The sequence below is a fragment of the Mustela nigripes genome, chromosome 14, assembly GCF_022355385.1.
Source record: "Mustela nigripes isolate SB6536 chromosome 14, MUSNIG.SB6536, whole genome shotgun sequence".
Taxonomy (NCBI): Eukaryota; Metazoa; Chordata; class Mammalia; order Carnivora; family Mustelidae; genus Mustela; species Mustela nigripes.
In genome coordinates, this window is record NC_081570.1 from 85,515,411 (window position 1) to 85,537,937 (window position 22,527).

The window sequence follows — 22,527 nt, forward strand, 5'->3', positions numbered from 1 at the left end:
TGCTCAGCTTAAGAATGAAGATATATTGAGGGGTGCCTGGATATCTCCAGTCGGCTAAGCAACTGACTTGGTTTCAGCTCAGGTCATGATCTCATCAGTCTTGAGATGCCCACTGCACCTCCCCATCCTCCAACCCCCCACGCCCCCACCCTCCCCACCCTGGGCTCCACACTCAGCGGGGAGTCTGCTTGGGATTCTCTCCCTCTGCACCCTCCTCCACTCACTCTCTCCCTCTCTCTCTCAAATCCTTAAAAAGGAAGAAAGATGATATATTGATATGACTGACTGCCTTCTATGTGTTCCTCCCTTCTTCCTTTCCAGAGGGAACCCCTCTCCTGAATTTGCTATTTATTATTCCTATGCATGTTTTCTTGTTTTCATTACATATGTAAGTGTATGGGGGGTTATTTTTTTTTTAAGATTTTATTTATTTGTTTGACAGAGTGATCACAAGTAGGCAGAGAGGCAGGCAGAGAGAGAGAGGGGGAAGCAGGCTCCCCACTGAGCCTGATGCAGGGCTCGATCCCAGGACCCCAAGATCATGACCTGAGCCAAAGGCAGAGGCTTAACCCACTGAGCCACCCAGATGCCCCATAAATATATGTTTTTATATATTTTTCTGTAATCAGTATTATATGTTTTCACACAAAAGTTAGTATATTTATTTGAAGATTATGAAACTGTACATCCCTGAAATTGCTTTTTCTCTTAATATGAGTGTCTCAGTGTATTCATGTCGATTCTTACAACTCTAGTTTATTCATCAACTTTCTAAGGTAAATATCTTCTTTCTGTTTTATGGACAAAGTGGTTGAGAGAGGCCATGTAACTAGAAATGATGTGTGATGTGCACTCAAGTTTTCATGGACCTAAAGCCACAAAATTTCTAAACTTTCTGTATAACACTGTAGTATAAGTTTCAAAATGTGAGAACTCAGTTAACTTTCCCAAAAGAATTTCCATTTATCTAGGCAAGTTCTGTTTTATTTTTATCTCAGGGAATGTTAAGATTTGTTCCATATCTTTAACATCACACATACAAAAAAGCACAAATACAGTGTTTTGTGGGCAATGCAAAATAACAAGAGGTTTCCATTTAGTAGGTAACATTTGTCCAGCTTTAGAATTCAAGTCACAAATAAAACATTTTTTCAAAATCTGTCATCAGACTTTAAAAATTTTCAGTGGTTTAGAATGGAGTATAAAAAGGTTGTTCTCACATTGGCGTAAATATATTCGTGTGTATACAGTATGTGCAATGTAGTGGCTGAGAGATAAGTCTCCTCCTGTTACTGGTTTCTCAGTCCTACTAGAACCCTTTGATTTTCTTTCTTTTTTTTTTTTTTTAAGATTTTATTTATTTATTTGACAGACAGAGATCACAAGTAGGCAGAGAGGCAGGCAGAGAGAGAGAGAGAGAGAGGGAAGCAGGCTTCCTGCGGAGCAGGGAGCCTGATGCGGGGCTCGATCCCAGGACCCTGAGATCATGACCCGAGCCGAAGGCAGCAGCCCAAACCACTGAGCCACCCAGGCGCCCTGAACCCTTTGATTTTCTATTGAAAGATACTAACATTATAATAAGTCCTTATTTTGCATATGTGAAAATTGAGACCTTATAGAAAGTGGTGAGTTCAAGGCTACCCAGCTAACTTAGAGGCATACTTGGAAGTAATCTCAGGCTTAAGATCTCAGTTTAGTATTTGTTCCAATAAAATGTATTTTTTAATATTTTATTTATTTATTTGACAGAGAGAAATATAGCGAGGAGGGGAACACAAGCAGGGGGAGTGGGATGGGAGAGGGAGAAGCAGGGTTCCTGCTGAGCAGGGAGCCAGATACCATACGGGGCTCCATCCCAGGACCCTGCGTTCATGACCCAAGCCTAAGGCAGACACTTAACTGAATCAGCCACTCAGGTGCCCTCAATAAGAGATAAGTTATGTGAAAAAATTAAGGTAAACACAGGTTAATAGACTTGCCCAAATTCATACAGCATTTTTAGTGATGGAGCCAATACTAGAAAGAAAATCACAGGAATTAGAAGTTCAAAATAAGACAAACCATAAGAGACTCTTAAGCTCAGGAAACAAACTGAGGGTTGCTGGGGGTTGGAATGGGGTGGCTGGGTTATGGACATTGGAGAGGGGATGTGCCCTGGTGAGTGCTGTGAATTGGGTGACTGATGATTCACAGACCTGTAGCCCTGAAGCAAATAATACATTGTATGTTACTTTTTTAAAAAAGTTCAAAATAAAATATTTACTTGCCCTCTTATAAAGAAATTGTCCCCGTGATCATCATTTTCATCATAAATAAGTGCATATGTTTCCTTAAGTTGAACTATTAAAAGAGGAGATAGATATGAATGTAGAAACTATGTTTTATCTGCAAGAGCAACAATAATTGGTGACATATTTACTGGTGTGAGAGAAAAAAGTGATATTCTCACAAAAAATAGTGGAGAATGAGAGAACGGGAACAGGCTTTCTATTTTGTTTTGGGTCTTACTATGTTTCTTCTGTTTTGTCTTGCAAAGTCAATACCTTGGAAATTTGCTGATTTTAAGATCATTAAATATGTTTGAAATATGTTTGAAAGTGTCTACATCTCTATGATCAGCTTGGTTTTACTAATAATAGGTCATCATACCAAATCAAAGTTTGAAGGCTCTGCAAGCCCATTGCTTTGCTTTTACTTGGCAGAAATTAAGAAACTAGCAAAGAAACACTTTTCTGATACTGAAGAATTCATTTCTTACCACTTCACCTCTATCTCAGACACTGATCACTCTATAAACACCAATTAGTAAACAAAAGAGATTCTCCATCACCACATTGTCTATGCTTTGTGGTAATCATTTATCCAACAAGCACTTCCTAAGTAACAACTGCAACTTCTGGAAATAGAAATAAGGAAGACTCTTGCTCTGGCCTTTAAGGAGATCACAAATGATGTCTGTACTGTGACAATAAGAGAAGTATCTTTTATGCTAAGTAGGTATTTCTCTAAATAAAAATATGTATTTAGTAATAGGAAATGATTATCACTAAATATTTTCTGAAATAAAGTTTATAGCATTGCTTCGTCAGTGTATTTTTGGTGATCACACGGTTGAGAAGTAAACCAGTTGTAGGTGGAGAATAAAGTCATAGACACTGATGTCTTTCTGACCTCTTGTGGAAGATCACAGATGTCTCTGTTTACAGCAAGTTCTAGTTTCTCCAAGCTGGCACAATGACTTAGTTCCCTGGGGACAGTCTTGATTTTGTTGTAACTAAGAATCAGCTCTTGAAGTTTAGTGAGCAGTCCTACAAAAAAATAATACACAATAGAGAGCAATGGTTATAAAATAATGTTTCCAGTTATGACAGCATAACTTACTTGCCAGTTTCATATTGGCAAATCATACTTCTCAGGTTCTTCCCTTTTCCCAGTTCCTGTCCTGCCCCTTCTAAAAATAGGGGGTTTGTCTGTGCTATAAGCAAAAAATATGTGTGGGTTGTTTTTTTTTCATCTTGTTTCATCTCCTATATTGTGGCCTATTTTCCATTTGGGGATTTTTTTCTCATCTAAGGAATCTATCTTTCTTGCCTTCAATCTGTTTTCTTCTAGGAGGATTAACTGAACCAAAGACATTGTTTCCAGAGTACATACAATGTTTCCAAAGAGACTTTTCTTGCCTTGAAATCTTATCTTAAATCGCTTCTGTAAATCCCAGAAACTTGGATCTTCCGAAAGCTTCAATTTAGATGTCTACAATTTTCTCAAGACTCGGGGTTACTTAAAAATGATGTCATTATTCCATGTATCAAAAAAATTATCAGAAAAAATGAGGGAATAAAGTCAATCTTCCTTACCAATTCCTCGAGGTATCTCTGAAATTGTGTTTCGAGATAAATCTAATACAATGAGGTTCTGGAATCTTCCAATGAATTCAGGAATTTTCAGTAAACCAGTTCTATGAAGTTGCCATGCCTGTAGCTGACGCAGTTTTAGTAAAGAAGAAGGGAGGGTCTAAACTCAAGTAAAAGAAATGACAGAATTACCGTATTACTTAAATTATTTTAGTATCATGTCACACTGAAATATAATTGTAGAGATATTAATTGATTTGTGGTTTTTGGATTATTTTTTCCTTAATGGGTTATATTTTCAAGTGCTTTGTGTTACTCCCAAGTTTTAAGACCTCTTCTTTGTGGGTAGGGGTAGTAAACCTTCAAACCCCTATCACAATAAACAAAGATAATGTATTTTGGTCAATAGTGCACTCTATTATATAGAGTGATATTGTTGTATTAGACTTTTTTAGAGTACATATGTAGTTGAAAATGAGAATGTGGTGGTTAGAGAAACAAAAATCATTTTAATCAATAATTCAAATTTCTCTTTGCCTTATATTTTGAAATATTTTCTAAGTTTTTAATATATTTTTTATTTAAAGGTTTTAAGAGTTCTTTCTGAACTCTATGCCTTTTTCTTTTCAACCTAAAATAGCTCAGAGAAAATAAACCACTAGCTAACTATACCTACATGTATGAGAACAAACACTGACCCAAAGTATAAATACCTTATAAAACTCAGAGAATGACTAATGTAATCAAGCAACTGTATGTGTGTATTTATGAGAAAGAATATGAATCACGTAATAGACCTTGAATAAGATGAATATCCTATTCCATTTTGTTGACTTTAAGCTCAGTATTTGTTTTGGAAAAGCTATATGGTTTTTGTTAGGCAGATGGTCATCTTTTTTATGGAAAATGAGAAGTTGCTTACTGGTAGGATTAATAGGAGAAAAATTGCAAATGACTTAAGTTTAGGCAGAGTTGAAGCAAACTGATTGAGTTTTTACCAAAAAAAAAATGTGAAGTTATATTTCTTTTCAGTTGTTCATGTTGCCCAAATTCATTTGGTGTATTATTAAAATTAGAATTTCTAACAGTTCTGGACTTAATCATATACTCTCAGAATCATTTTCTTAACTATCCCACAAAATGCAAAATACAGAAGAATATTACTTCTATGAAGCTTACCTTCCATTCTTCTTTTTCTATCTTCAAAATGACTCTTCCATCTTCCCTGATGACTTTTTCTTTTAGCTTGGTTAAGCTTACTCGTTCTTCCCAGATCTTCACTAGCCTAAAAGAGAAAACAACATTTTAGTTCACCAGTAATGACATACACAGGTAGCAGTCACTTTTACATTAAAAAGTGATCCGTCAAAAACAATCATTTGATCGATAGTCTCTGGAAATTAGAAAAGAAGTTGTTTTGTAAGAATTATAAATATGATTAGTATCATAAGTGTCCTATATTTATTTAAGTTTTGAAAGTGTCATAACTCTCCAGAGATTTTTAAGTAATAGCTTTATTGAGATATATATAATTCACATATCATATAAATCCTTTTAAAGTATACAACTCAATGGTTTTGGATATATTCATAGAGTTACTCAACTATCATCGATATCTGGTCCAAGACAATTTCATCATTCAAAAAAACTCCAGGCACAATGCAAACTGGTACAGCCATTCTAGAAAACAGTATGGAGTTTCCTCAAAAAGTTAAAAATAGAACCCCCTACAATCTAGCAATTGCTCTCCTATGTATTTACCCAAGAAATACAAGAATACTGATATGGAGGGCAACATTATTCATAACAGCCAAATTTTGGAAATAGCCCAAGTGTCCATCAACTGATGAATGGATAAAGAAGATGTGGTGTATACATATACATATATACATGTATATGTATATATATGGATATGCATATATATATATACACACACACAGATGCATAGATATGTGTGTATACACATATGTGTGTATACATACTCATATATATATATATATATATATATATATATGATATTACTCAGCCACAAAAAAGAATGAAATCATGCCATTTGCAACAATGTGGATATTATGCTAAGTGAAATGTCAGTCAGAAAAAGAAAAATAAAATATGATTTTACTCATATGTGGAATTTAAGAAACAAAACAGATATGCAAAGGGGGGAGAAAAGAGAGACTGGGGGGGACAAACCAAGAAACAGACTCTTAACTATAGAGAACAAACAAGATGGTTACCAGAGGAGAGGTGGGTGGGGGATGGGTTAAATAGGTGATGGGGATTAAGGAGTGTGCTTGTGATGAGCACTGCGTGTTGTAGGAATTGTTGTATCACTATATTGTACACCAGAAACCAATACAACACTATATGTTAACTAACTGGAATAAAATAAAAACGTTTAAAAAAACATTTAAAAACCACACCCATTCCTCCTTTTCCCAGTTCCTTTGTAACCCCTGATCTACTTTCTATTTCTATGAATTTGCCTATTCTGGACATTTCATGCAAATGGAATTATACAGTATAATGGCCTTTCCACACAGTATAAGTTTATTCAGAGTACACCCTTGCTGTAACACGTTTCAGTGCTATAGTCCTTTTTATAGAAGAAGAATCTTCCACTGCATGAATATACCACATTTGTTGGTGTATCTTATGATGAACACATCTGTTCATCAGCTAATGGACATTTGGGTTAATTCCACTTATTGGCTCTTATGAATTATGCCACTATGAACATTTGTAAACAAGTTTTAATGTAGACATATGTTTTCCTTTATCTTGGGTAGAGTCCTAGGAGTAGAATTGTTGCATCCTATTGTAATTCTATTTTTAACATTTTTTTAGGAATTGCTAAATTATGTCCAAATTGCTTGTACCATTTTGCCTTCCCTACAGCAGTACCTGAGGCTTCCGATTTCTCCATATCCTTGCCTACTTCTGTTAGTGTCCATGGTTTAGATGACAGCCATCCTAGAGCCATCACCTAGAGGTAGCTCTTTGTCTTTTTTGACTGGCATTTATTAGACACCTAAGCCATAGATAGTTAATAACTTTATTTTTTTAAAGATTTTATTCATTTATTTGACAGGCACAGATCACAAGTAGGCAGAGAGGCAGGCAGAGAGAGAGGAGGAAGCAGGCTTCTGGCTGAGCAGAGAGCTGATGTGGGGCTCGATCCCAAGACCCTGACTGAGATCATGACCTGAGCTGAAGGCAGAGGCTTTAAACCAATGAGCCACCCAGGCGCCCCGATAGTTAATAACTTTATAACGACTTTCAAATAATACAGTTCAACTTCAGAATTAAGTTATATACAATTACATTCCAATTTTATTCATATTTCATTTTTCAGATATGAATATGCATAAAACCTTTGTCATTCTAAAAACACATTCCTATTGAGTTTTGGTTCATTGCAAACATACGTAAGAATAATATCAAGCTGAAAAATAACTGGTAAAAGGTTGCAAAATTTTTATTTCTATACTAGAAAATTTTTAGTTAGGAAAAATGAGAAAGAAGACATTTAGAATTGAAATCTTTGTAATTTTGGTGTCTTAGAATGATACATAAAAAATAAATATAAGCAGTTACCAAAGAACATAGGCTTAATTAATTTGAACAGTCAAATGCCAAAAAGATCTTTGTATTTCAGAACAGAATTTAATGACAAGTGCAATCAGATGTCTTATTCCCTAAGCTTTTACTTAAAGAATTCATCAAGCTGCCATTATATGTCAAATACTATGCTGCACATTGTGCTTGCAAAAAGCTCTGTCCTTAATGAGTTTACAGAGAGGCTAACTATTATTCAGCTGGTCTCTTTCCATCTCTATAATGATTCCTAAATTCTTTCTGGATCTGAATTTCTATGATCTAAGTCTAGAATGTATCACGTAACTTGGTGACTGTGGGCAACTTTTACCACCTATGTGGGCCTTGCCCGATTAAAATGGGGTTTGGATTAAATAATGTCTAATATTTCTTCCACCTTTAGTATTCTGTAATTTATCCACTACTTAGTCAAAGCAGGACATTCTTTCAATTTTAAATAGAAAATTTCTACCTCCTGTGAACCCTTTTTATTATAGTCTAAATGCTTTCTCAGATTTGCCACACCAACTCTAACCCAAGTGCTTAATTTCTTCAAGACAGCTTGGCATCAGAAGACAATGAGGTCAGTTTCTGTTTAAACTTTAGCCCTTTTTGAAATAAATCTTTAGCTGCTTTTAGCTGAGAGAAGAAACATTAGTGTCTTTAACCTTGTTATCCCTTGCCTATTTTGTACAGAGAGAATTTGAAGTTGCTGAAATCATTTTCTTTTTAAAGATTTTGCTTATTTACTTATTTATTTATTTACATATTTGAGAAAGAGTGTGCATAAGGGGCAGGGGAGGTTAGAGGGAGAGGGAGAGGTGGGGAGAGAGAAAAAGAGAGAGAGAGAATCTCAAGCAGAGTTGATGAGGAACTGGATCCCCTAGCTCTGAGATCATGACCTGAGCCAAAAATGAAGAGTTGGATGCCCAACCGACTGAGCCACCCAGGTGCCCCAATTAAATGGTTCTTACCTAACTAAACATGTGTAATAGGTGAAGTTCGGGAGTTTAGAAGCAAGTCAGGATTCCTGCCCTGCCCACTGTTTTAAAAAGAGATAGGATTTATTAAGAGTAGTCTAGAGTCCAGTTTATTACATCTGTAGAATACAACATAATAGGTTTCCTAAGGTTTGCTTTATATATAAAGGCCTAATCTAGGGAAAGCCCTGAGGTAAATATCCTGCCTCCTGAATCAGACTGGTTAGGTATGAATACCAGTTCTGCATTTATTAGCAGTGTGATCTTTGACAAGTTACTTAGGCCCATCCCTCAGGTTTTCCATCTTTAAAAAGGAAAAAATGACACTCATGTGTGGCAGAGATGGTTACTCCTCTTCTTCCTTAAGAATTGAGTCTCTACATTTAACTGGGCACAAGACTTCATTTAGCCATCCTTGTAGTTAGATATGGATCCTATCAATGGGATGTTAGCAGAAGCAGTAGTGTGTGCAAATTCCTGCAAGCTGGGATCACATATGGTGGCTGCAGTTGGTGTATCATTTGAGGCCATTAAGTGACTTTAGGAAAGGAAACCACGCAGTGTCGAGCAACAAGATAAAAGTCTGAGTATCTGACTCAGTGGAATACTACTCCAGCCTCAGGTCAAATACCCCCCCAAAAGTTATCATCTCTTGTTTAGAAAGTATTATTTTGGGGGCACTGGGACGGCTCAGTCAGTAAAACATCTGACTCTTAATTGCAGCTCAGGTCATGATCTTACAGTCCTGAGATCAAGCCCCTCAGTGGGCTCCCCACTCATGGGGAGTTTGCTTGGGATTCTCTTTTTCCATTTTCCTCTGTCCCTCACCCCCCTCCCAACTCTCTCTCTCAAATAAATAAATCTTTTTTAAAAATTAAAAAAAGAAAACATTACTTTGGTTTTCCTTCTCTCGTAATGCAATCCATCCTCATTAAGACATTCTGTTTCTGTGTGTTCAGAAGATTAAATGAGATGCTACAAATAAAGCACTTAGCAGAGTGCCTAGTAAACAGTAAGTGCATAATAAAAAGCTGCTACCCTTATCATTGTCAGCATCATTATCTTTTTTATTGCCTTTGTTGAAAAAAACGAATTCTCCCCACCCAGATTTTTGCTTGTACAGAGAATAGACACAAAATAATTGCTGATCAAGAACCTTTCCCCTTCTTCTTTACTGGGGGAATAGCTGTTATTTCCAAGTATTATACCCCCCCCCCACCCCAGTAACCAGCTATAAATCTTATTTTGTTTAAACCAGTCATACAGGCTCATTCCCCTAGAAGGGGACTGGATTATGAGAGTACAAATGATCCAGTTCTGGTCAATGAGAGGTAAAGAAGAGCCTTGCTAAAGAGCCTCAGAAAGGCTTCCTCGTTCTTTTTTTTTTTTTTTTAAAGATTTTATTTATTTATTTTGTCAGAGAGAGAGCGAGAGCGAGCACAGGCAGACAGAGTGGAAGGCAGAGTCACAGGGAGAAGCAGGCTCCCTGCGGAGCAAGGAGCCCGATGTGGGACTCGATCCCAGGATGCCGGGATCATGACCTGAGCCGAAGGCAGCTGCTTAACCAACTGAGCCACCCAGGCATCCCGGCTTCCTCGTTCTTGAAAGAACAGAAATAGTTTCCGCTCTTCTGATAACATAATGATGCCTGGCTGTGATGCCTGGAAGTGGACCAGTCGTCCTGTGACACAGACAGAGGAGAACCTGAGGCCCAAACTGACACACTGAGATTAGCGGTAGAAGGTAATAAAAATAAACCCAGTCTTTAAAGCTGTTCAGACTTTGGGATTGCCTTACCTCAGGACTTCTCTATTCCTTAAGCCATTTCTAATTGAATTTTATGGTACTTGCTAACTGATGTAGGAGCATTTTTTCCCACTGAGATATAATTGACATATAACATTATTAATGGGCCAATAGTCATATATGTTGAAGGACAAAAAAATATTAGATTCTTAGAAAGAGATCTGGTGGGTGAGAATCATAGGGATCCATGAGGAAAGTGCCTCTTCTTGCAAAATTAATAGAGTATTTTGGAGACATCCAATCAGGAAAATAGGTAGATATCAAGAACGCAGAGGAAATAAGAGCCAAACTATTTGAGCACAGCCCAAATCAAGGAATCGGGTGATCCACAGGGACCCTGGCTGAAACTCATGGCTATTCAAATAGGTGAGAATCTCTTGTACCTTCTCTTGTCAGATGTTGCCTAGGGGATATAATATTGAACAAGCAATCACTGAAAACTGGACTCAATGATACTAATCAAACTTTGAGGAACATGGAACAGACTCTTCTGAGGGCCTAAAAATAACTACTATTTTCACATATAGGCACTTGTACTTTTTGTGGACACCATTACATAGCCACACTTAATTGAATCAGGTGTAGACTTTAGTTATATTTTGAGTTTTCAGTAAATAGAAATACCAAATTCAACAATTAAGGCATTTAATAAGCACTCTTTTCTATAATGATGATGTTCTGAATTTTCACCAAATATAAATAACAAACACGTTAAAGCATACTTCTGTTGAAATTCCTTCTCTCGCTTCAGGTCTTCATTGTGTTTCTTTATTCTTTCTTCCCAAACTTCCTTCACAGCATTGACAGCCCCAGTACAAACTGCATTTTCTGACATGATTTCTCCACATTGTCACAGAGTCACCAACTTCATTAGGTTCTGAATAGCTGAGTCACAGATGCCATCTCAAAAAGGACCTAATTGTAGTGGAGGAAAAAACGTGTTTCAGAATGTTCACTAGGTCCAGAAATGATCATAATAACTTATGTTTATTGTACCCTTTCCATGTTCCCAAGACTATTTTGTACACTTACATATCATCTTTCACTTAATAATCCTCATAAAAATACTATGCCATGAACACTTTTTCTCTTTCAAGATTTTATTTATTTATTTGAGGGAAAGAGAGTAGAGTGAGAGAGAGAACATGAGTGGGGGAGGACATGGAGGTGGGTGGAGGGAAAGGGAGAAACAGGCTCCCCACTGAGCAGGGAGCCTGATGCAGGGCTCCATCCCAGGACCCTGGGATCATGACCTGAGCCGAAGGCAGATGCTTAACCTACTGAGCCACCCAGGTACACCACAATATAAATTTCAATCAGTAAATTATAGCACATCCATATCATGGGAAATTATATAGCTTCATAAAGTAAAACATTTCAATAATGATATGCCATGATCTCCAAAATGTATGACTATGCCATAATTTAATTTTTCTGTCCCAATGAATGTGGGTATTTGGGTACCAGGGTTTTGCTATTATGAGCAATATTGTTTCCAAAATTCTTGTCCTTATCTTTATGGTGCTCAAGTGGTATTGCTTCTATTGGGTCTATACCTAGAAAGAACTGTTGGATCATACTATATGTGAATGTTCAAATTTATAAGATAGAGCCAAATTGTTTTCCAAAGTGATTGTGCCCATTTATACTCTTACTACAACTGTATAAGGGTCCCTGTTGATGCACATCCTTACTAACAAACTACTGCATAAAATCTCATTATGGTCGCAAATTTATATTTTCCTGATTACTAAGTGTTGCAAGTTAATACACAAAGACTGTCCAATTAAATAAAAGACAAAATTCTGTCTATTGTTTATTAGAGGCATGTCTAGTATAAAAATGGGAAAAAACAAGAAAGTATAAAATATAAAAAGATCCATGCCTAGATTTATACACAAGAGAACTAAAAACATATGTTCACACAAAAACTTCTATCTGGCTTGACACAGAACCAGAGCATGGGGACACAGCTAGATCTCGGGATGTCAGGCACAGGACACCTTCCTAAGGGAAAGCACCAGAGGCATTCACAAAAGAAACAAACCATGCTCACTAAGAAACAACTAGCCAATTTGGAATTCTTGTTCAGCAAGAACAAGAAAGAAATTCTTCAGAAAGAAATGGCCTCAAAACTGGAGATCCATCCCACTGTACTGCAGGTTTGGTTCAAGAACCACAGAACAAAACTCAAGAAAGCCAAACAACAGCAATTAGCTGGGGTGGAAGTCAAGAGCAGCTCTTCCAAGAGACACATGGCTGCGGCTCCAGGATCCCAGGATGGTGCCTATCCTGCTTCCCTGATGTACACAGATCACCCCGTACCTTCCTTCTAACTCAGCATATGCTCTGATTGGAAGGCTCTCCCAGACCATTCTGTTGGTCACAACACAGTCCATTTTGCCTGCTGCCAAGATCTTAACATCTACTCCCTTTGTCCCATTATGGAATCTCAAATTCTTTCCACAAGCTTCACTGCTAGTTCTTTTAGTTCTTCATCTCCACAAAGAACCTAATGAGTGAAGCCAGATACAAAAGGTCACATACTATAATGATTCACAATGATTCCCATACGAGGGATTTGAGATCTACACAACACGGATGCACTTCAGAAACATGCTCCGTGAAAGAAAAATAAAAGACACACAAGCACCCGGGTGGTGGAAATCAGCAGAAAGAGGCACTCAACACGCTTAAAGCGATGGGGGTATTTCATGTTGTAATTAGGATGTCAGGAACCTGCAGGTATAAACTCATCCAAAGACACAGAACTGTAATCCTCTATTACATACACCACAAAAAGCAATCATGTGACAGGATGAAGGTGTGAGCCAATGCCATGGCAATAATCATTGTGCAATATATAAATGTATCAAATCAGCACACTGTACACCTTACACTTGTACCTCAGTAAAGCTGGAGACAGTTTTTAGATTATATCAGTAAATATATACAATGAGATTACTAAAAAAAAAAAAAAAAAAAAAGTGAAAAAAAAACTTCTACCTGAAATTTGAAGTAGCGTTATTCAGAACAGCCAAAAAATGGAAACAACTGGCTGTCAATGGATAAATGGATAAACAAAATGGGATATATCCATACAATGGAATATTATTTGGCCATAAAAAAGAGTAAGTACCAATACATACTACATCATGGATAAACTTTGAGTGAAAGTGTGCTCAGTGAAAGAGGCTAGACACTAAAGACCACGTATGATCCCATTTATATGAAAAGTTCAGAACATGTAGATCCATAGAGAAAAATAAAACAGTAGGTTAGTTATATCCAGGGGTTTTCCAAATGAATGACTACAGAGTTTCATTTTGAGTGATGGAAATCAAATTTTAAATAAATCAACCTATCAAAAAGCAAGGATGACTTATTTATGGCTAAAGAACAGAATGTATTAAGTATAACAACTTGAAAATATAAAATAAGGGGCGCCTGAGTGGCTCAGTGGGTTAAGCTTCTGCCTTCGGCTCTGGTCATGATCTCAGGGTCCTGGGATTGAGCCCTGCTTCAGACTCTCTGCTCGGCAGGGAGCCTGCTTCCCTTTCTCTCTCTCTGCCTTCCTCTCTGGCTACTTGTGATCTCTGTCAAATAAATAACTAAAATCTTAAAAAAAAAAAAACCCATATGTTTAAAAAAAAGAAAATATAAAATACATACTTAAACAGAATGTGGAAAAAGGAAATAGAGAAGTAGAAGGAAAGAACACTAATAGCCACATATTCAAAGTGGGGAGTCATAGACACTATATTTTACAGAATGAGAATTAGAGATTGAAGCATTTGTTTCAAGTTATAAAGGTAATCAAGGGAGAAACTTAAAATAAAATGTAACCCGATGGAGGTGTAAGTGAACTTAAGCATCATCTTTCACAATGCAGTTCCATAGATAATGCCTAAAGTTGGTAAGAAATAATAACCACCATTGAAACAAAACAAAACAAAAAACAGGACCTATGGAGATAAACAATGAAGACTGAATCCTGAAATGGTTAAAATGCTTACTTCTAGAGTGATAGAATGAGGTAGAGATTATTGCTTTTCATTATTCATCTTCTCTAAATTGCTGATTTCCTTAAAAGTATGCAGTGTGAGACAGACCAAGACAGAGAGGAGTGGCAAAATAACTATTACAGAGGACAAAAATATTTAAAACATGAGGATGGATATATAATTGCCAATATGCAGAATATTAGTAGGAAAATATCTCTATTTTTAAGCAAAGCGTGCGCTGTTTCCACAGAAACGGCCTGCAAAATCTTTTTACCATCGAGAAACCTTGGGATATATATGCTGATAATCCAAGTCCCTGGGGACATCACAGTCAATCTACAATTTATTGTTTCAGATTTTAGCAAGTTTGAAGCGTTTATCACATAATAAAACATTTTTAAATATCCCAAGTATCTACATGTAAATGTGTATTTCTTTTTTTAATTTTTAAAATTTTTTTTATAAACATATCATGTATTTTTAGCCCCAGGGGTACAGGTCTGTGAATCGTCAGGCTTACACACTCCACAGCACTCACCAAAGCACATACCCTCCCCAATGTCCATAATCCCATCCCCCTTCTCCCAATCCCCCTCCCCCCAGCAACCCTCAGTTTGTTTTGTGAGATTAAGAGTCACTTATGGTTTGTCTCCCTCCCAATCCCATCTTGTTTCATTGATTCTTTTCCTACCCCCCAAACCCTCCACGTTGTATCTCCGCTTCCTCATATCAGGGAGATACATTCTTAAACATATATAACCATTCATATGCTCACATTTCAGTTTGCCACTGAACTCCATTCAGCCATCAGCTTTCCTACAACCACGACCAATTTCCCTTTGAGGAAAAAAAGTCAGTAATGATATATGTATTTCTCCTTCCAGCATAGAATTGTGTTCTCTACCTTGATTATTACTATAACAGAAAAGCACACTGTTTGGCAAGGACATGCCACTTTCTGAAGGCAAAAGAAAGAAAGAAAGGAAAAATACCACAAACAAACAAATGTTTCTAACTTTGAGGGAAATCAATATTCCAGAGGAAAACAATTACTCGCATGACTATAAAACCCCACAAGAGACTTTTAAGTTCAATTCCAAATTCATTTGTATATTCTAGTAAATTCAGACACAGTAAAGCCATCATCAGCCATCTCTTTTCTATGTGAAGAATGGGGAAGAAATGTTTTTGAAAAATACTTACCATTGTCAGTGGATGCAGAAGCTGACATGGTCCAAGTTAGCGATGACCAGCTAAAGAGAGGATTTCAGGGAGAAGTGTTTTCAGTGTGGCTCCGCGATGATTAAAATCCTTGGTCAGACTGGCAATCAAGTGAAATGTAATATTAGCCTGGTTCTAATTTTAGATCTTGGACAAAGCTAAGAATAGCAAGGATCACATGGAGCTCTTGTGCAAAGGATCAAGTAATAGATAATATATGTGCATGCGTTCTGCACACGGCCAAGACTACATACAGCCATTATAAAACTCTCAGGCATAACTAGTTCTAGACTCCTGAAAAAAATAGCTCTTATTGAAAGTCCTTCCACTTTTCATAACTTACACATTTTGAATATTTAGTAGAATATAATGAATCTATTCCAAGCAAAGAACCTTGAAAATATGAGAACGTTTGGCATAACAAAAAACCTGCTTGGTAAACCACAGATCTGTAAATAGGAAACTAAAGGTACTATCCTTCACAAAACAAGAAAAGTGAAGATGTAGACAAGTATGGGTAACAGAGGAGCTCCAAGCACCTGCTGCACTCAGGCTTCAAATTTAATTCTCTCTCATTCTTTATCTCTTCAGCCTTCATAGATAGGAGTTAATTCCAGGTGTTAAAAAAATTGTATTTATTTTTTGTCTTTTGTTTTTGATGCTACACACTTTTATTTATTTATTTTAGGTAGGCTTCACACCCAGCGTGGAGCCCAACTTAGGTTTTAAACTCATGATCTTTAGATCAAGACCTGAGCTGAGATCAAGAGTCAGATGCTCAAACAACTGAGCCGCCTAAGTGCCCCTGTATTTGGTCTTTGAATTGGTACTAGAAGCACATAGAACAAAATTCAAAAGATAATGAATCCCACTTAACCTTGCCTCCAGCCATTTTGTTCTCCTGTCAGAAGTCAATCACTAGTGCCACTTCTACACATGCCCTTCCGAAGATGGTCTGTGAATTTACAAACATAGATATGCCTATATTCATGAAAAGCATTCTCCATAGTTTGACAACCCCCCATTAGTGAACCCCACTTTACCAAAGTGGAATTAGGAGAAAAATCCCAGCCACCCTTGCTACAGAAATGGGGAATGTGAGTAAGGTTCATGTACTTTGATTTAGAAGAAAAGAATGTGAGGAAATCAGCTGAGTGGCTAGAGTCCATTTTTGCTAGTGTGAGTACAGCAGAGGCAATACATTCTGGGGTTAGTTTTAGCAGATTGAGTTTCCTGGTGACAGCGGATGCAAGGGTTCTGGGGGCAGCTGCAGTAGCCCCCTAACTAGGCCGGTTCTGTGATATAGTTCTAGGACTTGTTCTATGAACTAATACCCCTTCTTACTTAAATATGTCTGGCAGAAATACTGTCATATGGCTCTAAGAAACTGACATGACTATTTTACCTCTTTCTTGTTATATTTCCAAAAATATGCTTATCTTGCTTTTTCTTCATACACCAATTTCAGAACAATCTGTTGATTTCATACACGGATGATGAAAGTTCTGTGGTCTTAAAACACCTACTCATGACCATATACCTCCGCTCCCCTTGTCCTCACAATATAGTTATGTCATAATTTTTCTTAAATCATTAGTGTTATTATGCAAATATTATTCATAGCTGAACCAAATAATAGAAATAATTACATTCCTTTCTTTTTGTATTTTTTTGGTTTTTTTTTTCCCCTGGAGTTAAGTGTACTTTTTTTATTTGCTCAATTTTCTGTGTACCTATCACTCTATTTTTATATACTTGTCTCTTCCTCCAACTGATTTATTGAACATCACAAAATTCTATATACAAAGTGACCTGAACCATGTTTCAGAACATGGTCTTTTCTTGTTTCTTTTTTTAAAGATTTTATTCATTTATTAGGCAGACAGAGATCACAAGTAGGCAGAGAGGCAGGCAGAGAGAGAGGAGGAAGCTGGCTCCCCGTGGAGCAGAGAGCCCGATGTGGGGCTTGATCCCAGGACCCCGGGATCATGACCCAAGCCGAAGGTAGAGGCTTTAAACCACTGAGCCACCCAGGTGCTAATCTTTTTTTTTTTTTTTTTAAGATTTTATTTATTTATTTGACACAGAGAGAGATCACAAGTAGACAGAGGCAGGCAGAGAGAGAGGAAGAAGTAGGTTCCCCACTGAGCAGAGAGCCCAATTCGGGGCTCGATCCCAGGACCCCAAGATCATGACCTGAGCCAAAGGCAGATGCCCAACCCCCTGAGCCACCCAGGTGCCCCAAAACATGGTCTTCTCTTACTAATATTTTGGTAGGTCAGTCCACTGAGTGTCCCAAAACACTTACTCTAAAATTAATAGAAAATTGCCCAATGCACCTAAACAAATGGACTAACTGCTGGAACTTTCATACTTTTGTAAGATAATTAACATAGGCAGGATTGAACTCCTATGACAGGCTGCTGGAGAACTGCTGTGAGACATCAAGAGCCATTTTGTGCACAGCCACTGTGATGCCATCATGTTCCCAGATCATAATGTTCCCATTATCTGATTCTTGACAACCACAGGAATGTCAGTGGGGTGTGAGGTTAGCTTAGCTGCTTTCTGGGCTAGAAGAGAGATCACCCCAGCATGCTCATCTGACAAGGCCCCATGGCAGCCCAAATCAAGTCTTTGTGAATCTGTGCACAGAACCCCAAGAATGGGGTTGTCTTCCAAGACTTGTGTCTTCCAAGTGCTGCTCTAAAGTCATCTCCATCCTGTCTGCCATAAGCCCTAGCCTATATCTTTACACACCTGAATATCCTTGAAAAACTCAATCTCTCAGTACATCAGTTTCTTATTGGTAAAATGTAGCTAAAAATAGGATCTCTTCATGGGCTTTTGTGAGGATTAAATGAATTATCATACAAAAGAGTTAACATACAAAATATATATATACAAGGGGCGCCTGGGTGGCTCAGTGGGTTAAGCCGCTGCCTTTGGCTCAGGTCATGATCTCAGGGTCCTGGGATTGAGCCCCACATCGGGCTCTCTGCTCAGCAGGGAGCCTGCTTCCTCCTCTCTCTCTCTGCCTGCCTCTCTGCCTACTTGTGATCTCTCTCTGTCAAATGGATAAATAAAATCTTAAATATATATATATATATATATATATATATACATATATATGTATGTATACATACATATATACATTCATATATATATGAAATAAGGAAATATATATACACATATATGTGTGTGTATATATCAGTGTCTGATAGAAGTATTCAAAAAAGGTTAGTTCTTATTACTACCCTTCAACAGTAAAGCCAAAAAAGGAGAAGATAGGAATGGAAATGAATGCTATATGATCATAGGGAAAAGTTAGCTAACTCTGAAAGGGCTTTCTTCTGAGAAAAAGACAAATCAAGGAGAAGGAAATTTTACAGTGAAGGTAAGGTAAATAAGTGGCTTCATTCTTCACACAAAGTTAGGTTAACGTTACACAAATTGGTTTCTCTTTTGCTTCTATCATTGTGTGTTTACCAGGTGCTTGGTGCCCAGGTGTGCGTTCTGAGGTCCCACAGGGATGTAGTTCATCAGGATCCATGGCCCCAAGTCCAACTGCAATGTTTGTGTTTAGAAAAAGCAAACAAATCTAGGAGAACACCAAGTCGGATGGCCAGATAAGAGGGGGTATACTAGCATACTACAAATACAATGTCATTCGAAAGAACTCAAAGCAGGATTTCAAAGAGGTATTTGCACACCCACATTCATTGCTTCATTATTTACAATAGTCAAGAGATAGAAGCAACCAAAACTGACAAATGAATGGATAAAGGAAATGTAGTATATACATACAATGGAATATTATACCACCTTTAAAAAGGGAAATTCTGTAACATAATACAACATAGATAAAACTCGAGAACATTGTGCTATGTGAAATAAAACAGTCACAAAAGAACAGTCAATACTGTATATTCTACTCATATGAAATTGCTAAAGTAGTCAAAATCATAAAATCTAAAAGTAGAAAGGTGGTTCATGATATGAAGAAATATGTATAATACCATGTTGCAAGAAAGAAATGGGGATTGCCTTTTTATTCTAGTCAGGCCTTCAGTAGATGGGATAATGCCACCCACACTGGAGAGGGCAACCTACTTTCCTTAGTTTATGGATTCGAATGTTAATCTCATCAATAAACAGCCTTATAGACACATCCAAAATGTTTGGTCAATGTCTCGGTATCCCAGTCAAGTTCAACACATAAAATTAACCATCACAGTAGGCATCCCTATTTAATGCCAAAAAGACACCAAAGTTTAAAGAGAGTAAGGGATGTGTCAAAGCTATACAACTGGAAAATAGCTGAGCTCAATTCCAACGCCGATAGATCTGGCCCCCAGACGTTGACCATTGGGTTTTTCAGCTTCTTTTTAAAAAGAAGTTTATGGCATTTACAGAAATTATGTTTGTAGGTGGACAACAAAAACATGAAAGCAATTTTTATTGTTGCTTAATGCATCTTTAGAAAGGCAGTGAATGGAGTAGGGAGAAAGAGCAGTAAAAGTAGCAGGGGACTGGTATTCATCGTACCTAGATATCTCCATTTCCCTTTCACTCTATTCCATCATAACCTTGTTAATACATAGGCATATATTTAGAGAAAGATAATGGTTTTAAACACAAAACACTAAGATAGTTATTACTCTGTTTTATAGGGCATGATTTTTTAAAAGTTTGTTTATTTTACATAATCTCTACATCCAACATGGGGCTCAAACTTATGACTCTGAGATCAAGAGTCACATGCTCTTTTGATTGAGCCAGCCAGGCACCCCAAGCATTATCTTTTACAAGGTGTATTAAAACAACAAAATTAATTATCACTTAGTGCTGCTTCTTCCCATAAATTCTGAAAAGACTACAGTACTACAGTAGTTCTATCAAGTATACAAGCATCTACTTTGTGAGAACCATTTATTCAAATAAGAACAAGAGAAAAATAAACATAGAGAAAACCAGTGGAAAATAAGAGTATGTATACCTTGGGATTTTGATCTATAGTGTTCTTTTTTATGACTCGCTGGTGTCTTTTTTAAAAAACAAACTGATATTTGTCAGAATGGAAGGTTTTGAAGCAGAAACACCATGTAACTAGAGCTCCAAGACATATAAATGAAACATGCCCTCATCAGATCAATAATTTTTTAATGCTAAGAATTCTCTTTGGCGGTGCCTGTGTAGCTCAGTCATTAAACACCTGCCTTTGGCTCTGGTAATGATCCCAGGGTCCTGAGATCCAGCCCCCATCAGGCTCCCGGCTTGCAGGAAGCCTGATTCTCCCACTCTCACTTCCCCTGCTTATATTTTCTCTCTTACTGTGTATCTCTCTGTCAAATAAATAAATAAAATCTTTTAAGAAAAGAATTTCCTTTTAAAGATAGAATTTGAAGCCTCTTTAATTGCTCTCTGGTTATTTTAAAGACTTAAGAATATTTTAAAACTGACTTGCTTAGTTGTAGAATTTTCTGGAATACTGATAAACTTTTATGTGAAAATTTTCCATTAAGGTTGTGTGTGTGTGTGTGTGTGTGTGTGTGTGTACACAAGGAAAGAGAAACTCCTAAGTAAGAGATAACATACTTGCCAAATATTAGAGGTCACTGTTTTCCACATTTTGATACTTAGATTACAAAGTTGCAGCTACATACTAACTTTCACTACTTGATCTGACAAACAGGGACATTTCTTCAGGAGATGATAGGAAATACTGTTAACTTGGGTAGAAATCTGGTGAGAACTCATTTCAAATATCATGACCTCTCGAGGAAACTCGTGATCTATGTCCAAATCTCATGAGATCTTGGCCCAAATCTCGTGAGATTTCAGTCAAGTCCCATGAGATCTCAGTCCAGATATCAAGAAATCTTGGTGCAAATCTCGTGAGATCTCAGACCAAATCTCGTGAGAACTTGAGCACTTCCCATGAGATTTCTACACAAATCTCATGAGAAATCATTCCAAGTATCATGAGATTTAAGTTAAATCACATAAGATCTCTAAGTCTCATGATACCTCAGTCCAAAAACTCCTGAGATGTCAGGCACATCTAATGGGATTTCTCCCCAAATGGCATGAGCGGTCAGTCCAAATCTCCTGAAATCTCAGTCCAAATCATGTGAGAACTCAGGCACTTCTCACAAGATTACTACCCAAATCTTGTGAGAACTTATTCACAATCTCATGAGACCTCGGTGCAAATCTCGAGAGATCTCTATCCAAAACTCTTGAGATCTTACTCCAAATCTCATGAGATCTCAGTCAAAATCTCCTGAGACATGAATCCAAGTCTTGGGAGAACTCGGGCATTTCCATTAGGTTACTAAACAAATCTCCTGAGAACTCATTCCAAATATCCTGAGGTATCATACTTATATACCATACATAGGTTCTCTAATAATCAACATAATTTTACGTGGGAAAGAAGTGGGAAGAAAAGAAAAGAAGAGCAAAGCTCCATAGCAGTGGAAATAAGGAAATAATAAAAAGGAATGTGGAAATAAATCCAATGGAGACAAAAAAGACAAAAGGTCAGTGAAAATAAGAGTTGCCTTTTTTGGAAAGATAAACAAAACTGATGAACTTTTAGATAGACTCACCAAGAAAAAGAGAAGACTCAAATATATCAGGAAAGAAAGATAATCGATTCCTGTCTCACATCAAGATCCTAGAGGAGAACACAAGCAGCAACCTCTTCAACCTTGGACACTGCAACTTCTTGCAAGACATGTCTCTAAAGGCCAGGGAAACGAAAGCAAAAATGAACTACTGGGACTTCATCAAGATAAAAAGCTTCTGCACAGCAAAGGAAAACAATGAACAAAACTAAAAGGCAGCCTACAGAATGGGAGAAGATAACGGCAAATGGCATTACAGATAAAAGTCTGGTATCCAAGATCTACAAAGAACTTCTTAAACTCAACACCCCAAAACCAAAGAATCTACTCAAGAAATGGGCAGAAGACAGGAAGAGACACTTCTCCAAAGAAGACATCCGAATGTCCAACAGACCATGAAAAAATGCTTCATATCATTTGCCAGGAAATTCAA

General features: G+C 37.2%; 1 protein-coding gene and 1 pseudogene across 1 annotated transcript in view; both read right to left on the reverse strand.

The window, feature by feature from the left end:
• LRRC39 (leucine rich repeat containing 39) overlaps positions 1-11,072 on the reverse strand; it is a 17,123-nt gene extending 6,051 nt beyond the window's left edge. Inside the window, exons 1-4 of the mRNA XM_059375504.1 lie at positions 10,960-11,072; positions 5,034-5,139; positions 3,858-4,014; positions 3,172-3,308 (exon numbers count right to left, since the gene is read on the reverse strand). Of these exons, the coding sequence (XP_059231487.1) occupies positions 3,172-3,308; positions 3,858-4,014; positions 5,034-5,139; positions 10,960-11,072 (513 nt within the window). The remainder of the gene's footprint in view (positions 1-3,171; positions 3,309-3,857; positions 4,015-5,033; positions 5,140-10,959) is intronic.
• Positions 11,073-17,872: 6,800 nt separating this feature from the next.
• Positions 17,873-18,184, reverse strand: LOC132002101 (ragulator complex protein LAMTOR5-like; annotated as a pseudogene).
• Between the last annotated feature and the right edge of the window lie 4,343 nt (positions 18,185-22,527).